Source organism: Coregonus clupeaformis, unplaced genomic scaffold, assembly GCF_020615455.1.
Source record: "Coregonus clupeaformis isolate EN_2021a unplaced genomic scaffold, ASM2061545v1 scaf2910, whole genome shotgun sequence".
NCBI lineage: Eukaryota > Metazoa > Chordata > Actinopteri > Salmoniformes > Salmonidae > Coregonus > Coregonus clupeaformis.
The window spans coordinates 50,307-60,695 of record NW_025536364.1 but is presented as its reverse complement, the minus strand read 5'-3'; the positions used below and the strand labels follow the sequence as shown (position 1 = coordinate 60,695).

Sequence of the window (10,389 nt, the reverse complement as noted above, 5' to 3'; positions counted from 1 at the left end):
AGAGATCAGAAAGTATGGAGGAGAAGGGAAGAGAGAGATCAGAAAGTATGGAGGAGAAGGGAAGAGAGAGATCAGAAAGTATGGAGGAGAAGGGGAGAGAGAGATCAGAAAGTATGGAGGAGAAGGGAAGAGAGAGATCAGAAAGTATGGAGGAGAAGGGAAGAGAGAGATCAGAAAGTATGGAGGAGAAGGGGAGAGAGAGATCAGAAAGTATGGAGGAGAAGGGGAGAGAGAGATCAGAAAGTATGGAGGAGAAGGGAAGAGAGAGATCAGAAAGTATGGAGGAGAAGGGAAGAGAGAGATCAGAAAGTATGGAGGAGAAGGGGAGAGAGAGATCAGAAAGTATGGAGGAGAAGGAGGAGTTCCACCTGAGATAATGATGTGATGATGGTCCTATGATGTAACTACAATAAGATAACAGTCATTTATTACAGACAGAAACACAAAAACATGCTTCCATTCTGGAAAAACAGTTCCTCTTTGATCTATGGTAGCTGTGTTTTTATTTGACCTATATTTTAATCATTACACATATTCAAGGGAGGGAGCAATGAAAACTGTCTTACCTAGATTCACTCAAGTCCTTAACAAGATGGTTTTCATGTTCAACGAGAGCTTTGAGACAAGCTCCCGTCACTTCTGGTCCTTTGGGGATGACTGCTTTCAGTAGTTTTCTCATTCGGTCCTGTTCAGTTGTTTCAGCTGTTATTCTGGAGTGCTCTTCTTCACCAATCATGTTCTTTGACCACAGATCATCTGCTATTGGCATTGAGTTTTTGGTTCGCTGAATTAGTTTAGCCCAGTGTTTCTTCAGAAACTCCTCAGCAGGAATGTCTGGGACTGTTAATGCTGAAGGGGGGGGGGTCAATTAAATTAATATGGCTTTAGGGTTAACAGCAGCTGTTTCTACATCTACAATAGATGCCCTTATTAATGTTTTATCAACAATCTACTTAGAATAATCTAATGTCAAAGTGGACATGTCCCCCATATATTCAACATCTGGAAGGTCCCTCAGTCAAGTATCGCATTTCAAGCACAGATTCAACTATATACAAAGACCAGGGATATTTTAGAAAGCCTCATAAAGAAGGGCAGTGATTGGTAGATGGGTAACAATAACAAATCAGACATTGAATCTCTCTTTAAGCATGGTCAAGTTAATAATTATCCTGTGGGTGATGTATTAAACCACCCAGACACATCAAAGATGCAGTCGTCCTTCTGAACTGAGCTGCAGGACAGGAAGGAAACTGTTAGTGATGTCACCATGAGTTCATTGGTGATTTTAAAACAGCTACAGAGTTCAATGTCTGTGATGGGAGAAAACTGAGGATGGATCAACAACATTGTAGTGGCTCCACAATAATGACTTAAAATAACACAAATATACAGAATAAAAATATTCCAAAACATGCATCTTATATGCAACAAGGTATTAAAGTAATACTGCAAAAGGAAACGGCAAAGGAATACACTTTTTGGCCTAAATGCAAAGCCTCATGTTTGGGGCAAATCCAACACAACACATCACTGAGTAACTGCCTCCTTATTTTTAACCATGGTGGTGGCTGCATCATGTTATGGGCATGCTTGACAATACTGAGGAGTTTTTCAGGATAAAAAGAAACGGGATGGAGCTAAGAACAGACTAAATCCAAGAGGAAAACCTGCTTCAGTCTACTTTTCACCAGACACTGGGAGAGGAATTCACCTTTCAGCAGGACAATAACCTACAACACAAGGCCAGATCTACACTGGAGTTGCTTACCAAGAAGACAGGGGATGTTCCGGAGTGGCCAAGTTACAGTTTTGACTTAAATCTATGGCAAGACTTGAAAACTGCAGTCTAGCCACGGTCCCCAACATCTTGACAGAGCTTGAAGAATTATGAAAGGAATAATGGGCTAATATTGTACAATCCAGGTGTGTAAAGCTCTTAGAGACTTACCCAAGAAGACTCCCAGCTGTAATGGCTGCCAAGGTGTTTCTAACATGTATTGACTCAGGGAGCTATTTCATTTCTATCAATCTAAATATATATAAATATTCTTCCACTTTGTTATTAGAGTATTTTGTGTAGATTGTTGACAAAAAATGACAATTAAATCCCCTTTAATCCCACTTTGTAACACAATAAAATGTGATGCAGATACTTTTGCAAGGCACTGGGTTTCTGTCTGAATGTTCTGTAGCATTACACACCACTGAACATGACTCATGAAGACCTTCATCACCCCACTGAACATGACTCATGAAGACCTTCATCACCCCACTGAACATGACTCATTAAGACCTTCATCACCCCACTGAACATGACTCATGAAGACCTTCATCACCCCACTGAACATGACTCATGAAGACCTTCATCACCCCACTGAACATGACTCATGAAGACCTTCATCACCCCACTGAACATGACTCATGAAGACCTTCATCACCCCACTGAACATGACTCATGAAGACCTTCATCACCCCACTGAACATGACTCATGAAGGTCTTCATCACCCCACTGAACATGACTCATGAAGACCTTCATCACCCCACTGAACATGACTCATGAAGACCTTCATCACCCCATTGAACATGACTAATGAAGACCTTCATCACCCCACTGAACATGACTCATGAAGACCTTCATCACCCCACTGAACATGACTCATGAAGACCTTCATCACACCACTGAACATGACTCATGAAGACCTTCATCACCCCACTGAACATGACTCATGAAGACCTTCATCAACCCACTGAACATGACTCATGAAGACCTTCATCACCCCACTGAACATGACTCATGAAGACCTTCATCACACCACTGAGCATGACTCATGAAGACCTTCATCACCCCACTGAACATGACTCATGAAGACCTTCATCACACCACTGAACATGACTCATGAAGACCTTCATCACCCCACTGAACATGACTCATGAAGACCTTCATCACCCCACTGAACATGACTCATTAAGGTCTTCATCACACCACTGAACATGACTCATGAAGATCTTCATCACCCCACTGAACATGACTCATGAAGACCTTCATCACCCCACTGAACATGACTCATGAAGACCTTCATCACCCCACTGAACATGACTCATGAAGACCTTCATCACCCCACTGAACATGACTCATGAAGACCTTCATCACACCACTGAACATGACTCATTAAGGTTTTCATCACACCACTGAACATGACTCATGAAGACCTTCATCACACCACTGAACATGACTCATGAAGACCTTCATCACCCCACTGAACATGACTCATGAAGACCTTCATCACCCCACTGAACATGACTCATTAAGGTCTTCATCACACCACTGAACATGACTCATGAAGATCTTCATCACCCCACTGAACATGACTCATGAAGACCTTCATCACCCCACTGAACATGACTCATGAAGAACTTCATCACCCCACTGAACATGACTCATGAAGGTCTTCATCACACCACTGAACATGACTCATGAAGACCTTCATCACCCCACTGAACATGACTCATGAAGACCTTCATCACCCCACTGAACATGACTCATGAAGGTCTTCATCAGTGTCCTTCATCACAACTTGAAGAGACGTTCGCTCTATAACCCGTTTTATAAACCTCGTCCACAAAAACAAACGTACCTATTGGATGAGAGTCTTTGCTGTATTCATCTAAAAGACAAACAAGAGAAAACATCATAAAAACATTTTAATAGCATCTGTAAGAAAATGACATTTATGATTGACATACTGTTCATGTATAGTATTTCTTACCTTTTGATACCACTGATTTCCATACTGTCCTCTCATCATCCCCGATTAACTCCATCTCAATGTCAACCCCTGTGTTTCTCATAACCATCTTACAACAGCTTGGTGTGGTGTCTGCAGGTAACAGCTGAATCTTCTGTAGAAGGTCATATGGTGCAACGATTGAGACAACAGACAGAGAAAGAGAGAGAGAGTGAAATAGAATGATATTCCAGTTATTAATATATAACATGACAGATTCATGTCCTCAGCCTGCTACAACTGCACCTCTGGATAGATGGAGGAGGAATGGGGATTCTTGACTGCAAACCAACTGTTCAGCTTTAAGGACCCGTTTGGACTTGACAGGACCAATTCTGAATATCCTTGGGACACCTGATGTTTCTCCCGGTCCCGAACAGCCTACAAAATGAGCAGTGTAGTAGTCAGTCTGAACAATGTAGTCTAATAATTCACACAACATGCAGCTCACTGAGCAATCCTTTTTTGTCAACATCAAAAAAATGTGTACACTATTTTTTATTTATTTTACCCTTATTTTACCAGGTAATTGACTGAGAAGAGAGTCTATTTTACAGCAACGACATCGGGAAGTGTTACAGGGGAAAGGGGATGAATGAGCCAATTGGAAGCTGGGGATGATTAGGTGGCCATGATGGTATGAGGGCCAGATTGGGAATTTAGCCAGGACACCGGGGTTAACACCCCTACTCTTATGATAAGTGCCATGGGATCTTTAGTGTTCACAGAGAGTCAGGAAACATGTTTAACGTCCCATGCGAAAGACAGCACCTTACACGGGGCAATGTCCCCTTCACTGCCCCGGGGCATTGGGTTCTCCTTCGAACAGAGAGAAGAGTGCCGTCTACTGGCTCTTCAAATGAATGAGACAGAAATAGATTTCTCACAGAGCTGCATGTTGTCTTTGTAATCTATAGATTTTCAACAAACTATCAGCTTTCCTTTAGTAAGTTTCAACATACTGTTGTCACTTCAATGATGGTGCCTCACCTCTTTCTGACTGGAGTTTCTGAGGAGCATGTACAGCCGTGAAATTACTGTTGCCTTTTTTACTGCCATATAGAGGACCACGTCACAGTGGACAGCTACGTTCCAAAAAAAGATATAGCTCAGTATAACAGAGATAGCTGAGAACCTGGGATGGAGAATCTTAGCATGGAATCTGGTGACCTCATGCACTTCCTCAACAGACACTCCATGTTCCTCTACATGAAGAATCTTCATCTCATTCCTCAGGGAAGGGTTGGTCCCTGAACAACACAATAAAAAGGAGACAGAAAGACAAATATTATATTATTCATCCAACTAAAACACAAATAATATGCAGTATCAGATCACAGTAAACTCAAACTCCCAGAATATTCATTTATTCATTCAGGAAGTGAAACTCAGTTACATGGAAATGTATTTCTGAATATTATGTCTATATGGTTTTACCTAAACAGACAAAGTGTGGCAGATGAACTTCCTCCAGTTCACCTAACTCCATAGTGATGTCCAGCAATGGACCACCTTGTCCGTACTGCATGTCTTTCAGAAGTTGACTGTAGGGATACCAGTTCCTGAAGTGATACTTCAGAATGACATCTCTCTCACACACCCAGCGGAGCCCAGACACTGTGCACTCATAACGCCCTTTGGGTGTCCTGTGCCTGAGGGCAACAACAAGATATGGTAGAGAGGGTCAATCGTCAAATGGAGAGGTTGGATTAGAAGCCTATTCCCAAAGGTAATGGGGAAATACACTAGCAAGTGGAATGAAATGTTAAAAGTAGTTATTTTACCTGAACATTGTCACTCCCTGGACAGTGGAAGTCAAGGGTTCAATCGGAAGCCAGTGTGTGGAGTCCTGAACAAGGACAAGCATGTCAGTTATACATATGGGGCCAGTTTCCTGGACACAGATTGAGTCTAGTGCTGGACTTAAAGCATGATCAATGGAAGTTTCAATAGAACGTTTTTTAAGGTCCAAGATTAGGCTTAATCTTTGTCCGGGAAACTGGCCCATTAAATGAACAAAGTAATTTATCTAATGTATTTATTCAATGTTACATGGAATGCTGGTGATTTGTCTAATGACAAAATATGACAGAAGTTAAAATCCTGCATTCCTACAAGCAGAACACAGGACTGTCTATATCCCAGTATGAATGGTTGGTCAGTACACACCTGGCTTTCAGACTGTGCCTGTTAACACTCACATATCTGGTCTCTGGTGTTCTCAGGTCCATGCTTGATACAACACTCTCCACCATGGTCTCTGCTGTTGGGAAAGCAGAAGGATAGACTGTGATTAAACTAAATACAACTTATAAAGGCTTTATATAGCATTCATACAGTCTTCATAAGCAATACAAAGGGTGTATAAAGGGTGACAGAACAGCTCCCTATGTAGGGTGCATTGCCAAATGTGACATAACACTATGTCAACTTCTGTACATCCAACAGAACACATTAAAAACACACCACTACTACTAACCTAACTGTCTGTAGGTCCAACAGAACACATTAAAACACACCACTACTACTAATCTAACTGTCTGTAGGTCCTACAGAACACATTAAAACACACCACTACAACTAATCTAACTGTCTGTAGGTCCAACAGAACACATTAAAACACACCACCATTACTAATCTAACTGTCTGTAGGTCCAACAGAACACATTAAAACACACCACTACTACTAATCTAACTGTCTGTAGGTCCAACAGAACACATTAAAAACACACCACTACTACTAATCTAACTGTCTGTAGGTCCAACAGAACACATTAAAACACACCACCATTACTAATCTAACTGTCTGTAGGTCCAACAGAACACATTAAAACACACCACCACCACTAATCTAACTGTCTGTAGGTCCAACAGAACACATTAAAACACACCGCTACTACTAATCTAACTGTCTGTAGGTCCAACAGAACACATTAAAACACACCAATACGAATCTAATTGTAGGAATGATTCCAGAGGAAAACACATGATAAAACATTGCTATGACTCACCTTTGAATGTGTTGGTCATCTATCTGACACAGGGTCACTGAGGAGGAGGAGGAATAAACCCCAAACCCAAACCCAACCCCAGGATAGAGGGGTTCAGTGAATGTGGTGTGTTCTGTGTAAAGGTGTGTCAGTGTACCAGAGGAGCACACACTATAGAAGGACAAAGTACCAGCTGGCCAGTCCAGATACACTCCAACTCTGTCAGAAAAAGGACCAGAGATGGATCTGCCGACTCCAGCATGGTAAAAGTAATATACACTATCATAGTAGAATAAATTCCAGGACTTCCTATTGGCTCCAATCCAACTGTCCTTCTCCTCTCCCTTCCTCTTCATTCCTTTGTACACCACACCAATGTCAGCCCTGCCCCCATCCTTCTCCATCTCCCAGTAATAACGAGATCCAGATAAGACTTCTCTGCAGAGAACTTGGGGATGACGGTCAAATCTGTCTGGATGGTCTTCATAATGCTGCTTCTCCTCCACCAATGTCACCTTCCTGTTCCCCTCAGACAGTATCAGGTCTGGGTTTGCTGTATTTGGGTCCAGGGTGAGATGACAGGCATCTGTAGACAAAAGGGGAATTTAATCAAACCACATCTTCATATAAAATGTTGTTTTGTAGGTAGAGAACAAGTATTGATTAGTTACTATGTTACTGTAGTTCTGAATCTGTAGTTAATTAGGATTGAAGAGACTTACATTTCCTCAGCCCTGGTTTCAGCCTGAACTCTCCACCATGATCCACACTGTAGGAGAAACAGGTTATTGACTGACAAAGACCTAATAAAGCAGTCAACATTTAAACCATATTGTTGTGTTCTGGTGCACTATCCAAGTTCATTACTAGAGACATACAGGTATTCTATCCTACCTACTGCATACAGAACAGAGTACAATTCATTACTAGAGACATACAGGTATTCTATCCTACCTACTGCATACAGAACAGAGTACAATTCCAACAGGATATCAGAGATGCAGAAGAAGAGTATTCATGTGGTGATGATGTATGCTGTGTTGGAGTGCTAAGCCTGCTGGGTAAACGTCCCCTGTATTCTACCATCATGTCCTCATGTTACTGAACCTACTACACTACATAGGACACAACTACTGCTCACACTATTAGGACATCTATTCTGACTTACTTCAGCTTCATCAGTTTATCTGTGGGATCCACCAGAGCAGCTGAAAGCAGTCCCCCTGCAGAGTCTCCTGGGTGATTGTAGCTCAGGTCCAGCTCTTTCAGGTGGGAGGGGTTTGACCTCAGAGCTGAAGACAGAGCAGCACAGCCCTCCTCTGTGACCAGACAGCCAGACAGCCTACAGAGAGACACAACAGCTGTCTAGGTTGGTGGACTGGTGTCAATCATCTTGTAGGACACCCATACATTTGTCCATGACACAAACATTGTAATGAAACATTCAATTTTTGTTTTACTAAGCTCAGTACCGACCTGACTGAAACAGCTGTACTTACCCCAGTGTGTGTAGTTTACAGTCTGGATCCTCCAGTCCTGCAGAGGGCAGTGTAACTCAGCTCAGTACCGACCTGACTGAAACAGCTGTACTTACCCCAGTGTGTGTAGTTTACAGTCTGGATCCTCCAGTCCAGCAGACAGCAGTGTAACTCCTGAGTCCTGCAGGTCATTGTCTCTCAGCTCCAGTTGTTTCAGTTGTGAGTTGGGTGAACTCAGGACTGAGGCCAGATCTGAACAGCAACCCTCTGTCAGACCACACTGAACTAGACTAGAGGGCAGAAGAGCACATGATTAACAAATGTTTAAAACATCCACATAATAACTCATACTGAAGAAAGTTAACTCACACTAGTGTCTGTATGTTGCAGAGTGAACGGGTTAGTCAATTGGCATGATGACTGCAGGAATGTCCACCAGAGCTGTTGCCAGAGAATTTAATGTTAATTTCTCTACTATAAACCACCTCCAACATCGTTTTAGAGAATTTGGCAGTACATCGAACCGGCCTCACAACCGCAGACCACATGTAACCACGCCAGCCCAGGACCTCCACATCCGGCTTCTTCACCTGCAGGATGGTCTGAGACAAGCCACCAGGACAGCTGATTTAACTGTGGGTTTTCACAACCAAATAATTTCTGCACAAATAGTCAGAAACCTTCTCAGGGAAGCTCATCTGCGTGCTCGTCATCCTCACCAGGGTCTTGACCTGACTGCAGTTCGGCGTCGTAACCGACTTCTGTGGGCAAATGCTCACCTTCGATGGCCACTGGCACATTGGAGAAGTGTGCTCTTCACGGATGAATTTCGGTTTCAACTGTACCGGGAAGATGGCAGAAAGCGTTTATGGAGTGATGGCATTGTGTGGGCGAGCGGTTTGCTGAGGTCAACGTTGAGAACAGAGTGCCCCATGGTGGCGGTGGGGTTATGGTATGGGCAGGCATAAACTACGGACAACGAACACAATCACATTTTATCGATGGCAATTTGAATGCACAGAGATACCGTGACGAGATCCTGAGGCCCATTGTCGTGCCATTCAACCGCCGCCATCACCTCATGTTTCAGCATGATAATGCACAGCCCCGTGTCGCAAGGATCTGTATACAATTCCTGGAAGCTGAAAATGTCCCAGTTCTTCCATGGACTGCATACTCACCAGACATGCATGTTTGGGATGCTCTGGATCGACGTGTACGACAGCGTCTTCCAGTTCCCGGCAGTTTTCAGCAACTTCGCACAGCCATTGAAGAGGAGTGGGACAACATTCCACAGGCCACAATAAACAGCCTGATCAACTCTATGAGAAGGAGATGTGTCGCGCTGCATGAGGCAAATGGTGGTCCATTTATGGACTGGTTTTCTGATACACACCCATACTTATTTTTTTAAAGGTATCTGTGACCAACAGATGCATATCTGAATTCCCATTTATGTGAAATCCATAGATTAGGGCCTAATGAATTTATTTCAATTGACTGATTTCCTCATTTGAACTGTAACTCAGTAAAACCTTTGAAATGGTTGCATGTTGCATTTATATTTTTGTTCAGTATACAGTACATACAGAATATATAAACACTCACAGTGGATAATGAAGATATTTAACTCACACTAGTGTCTGTATGTTGCAGAGTGGACTGGTTAGTCCAACACAGAGCAGCTCCACTCCTCTGTCTCCCAGGTCATTGTAGCTGAGGTCCAGTTCTCTCAGGGGGGAGTTTGGTGTCTGCAGAGCTGAAGCCAGAGTCTCACAGGATTCATATGTGAGTTTACAGCCAGACAGTCTGGAGAGAGGAGATATAGTGATACACTGTTAAATATGCAAAGCTTTAAGAATAATGAGATGCATTAAGACAATAACAGAAGGACACATAATTAACCAATGTTAAAAACATACTAACTCACTCAAGATATTTAACCTTAGTTTGATATATTTATCACATTTTATGTATGTTTCTGCATATTTACCAAGACGTTCAAATAATGTTAAAAACATACACATACTAACTACATACATAATATATAAACACTCACAGTGGATACTGAAGATAGTTAACTCACACTAGTGTCTGTATGTTGCAGAGTGGACTGGTTAGTCCAACACAGA

The 10,389-nt window shown here is 42.5% G+C and overlaps 1 protein-coding gene and 1 long non-coding RNA gene across 3 annotated transcripts; both read right to left on the bottom strand.

The window, feature by feature from the left end:
* Positions 1-331: 331 nt before the first annotated feature.
* LOC121562715 (NACHT, LRR and PYD domains-containing protein 1 homolog) lies at positions 332-8,083 on the bottom strand. 2 transcript variants are annotated; one of them, XM_045219933.1, is made up of 11 exons: positions 7,948-8,083; positions 7,502-7,548; positions 6,801-7,365; positions 5,991-6,052; positions 5,574-5,638; positions 5,227-5,441; positions 4,780-5,039; positions 4,036-4,170; positions 3,772-3,904; positions 3,640-3,669; positions 332-849 (listed from the first exon to the last, which is right to left on the bottom strand). In XM_045219933.1, exons 3-11 carry the CDS (start codon positions 6,817-6,819, stop codon positions 563-565), a joined length of 1,206 nt encoding a protein of 401 aa, XP_045075868.1. In that variant the 5' UTR covers positions 6,820-7,365; positions 7,502-7,548; positions 7,948-8,083; the 3' UTR covers positions 332-562. The 2 variants fall into 2 exon arrangements, with proteins under 2 accessions (XP_045075868.1, XP_045075867.1); XM_045219932.1 differs by lacking the exons at positions 5,991-6,052; positions 6,801-7,365; positions 7,502-7,548; positions 7,948-8,083 and having other exon boundaries at positions 529-849; positions 5,574-5,836.
* LOC123489261 lies at positions 8,084-10,378 on the bottom strand. Its single transcript, XR_006660517.1, has 3 exons — positions 10,344-10,378; positions 8,374-8,547; positions 8,084-8,121 (listed from the first exon to the last, which is right to left on the bottom strand). It is a non-coding gene; the product is annotated as an uncharacterized LOC123489261 (long non-coding RNA).
* Positions 10,379-10,389: the final 11 nt, after the last annotated feature.

What these genes read in the sequence shown, in the direction of transcription:
- LOC121562715 (XM_045219932.1), bottom strand. Translation starts at nt 5,797, where the DNA reads ATGGGCCAGTTTCCCGGACAAAGATTAAGCCTAATCTTGGACCTTAAA. An exon ending in GCCACACTTTGTCTGTTTAG is followed by an intron (nt 5,040 to 5,226) that starts GTAAAACCATAT and finishes TGTGTTGTTCAG; the next exon opens with GGACCAACCCTTCCCTGAGG. An exon ending in GAAACTCCAGTCAGAAAGAG is followed by an intron (nt 4,171 to 4,779) that starts GTGAGGCACCAT and finishes CTCATTTTGTAG; the next exon opens with GCTGTTCGGGACCGGGAGAA.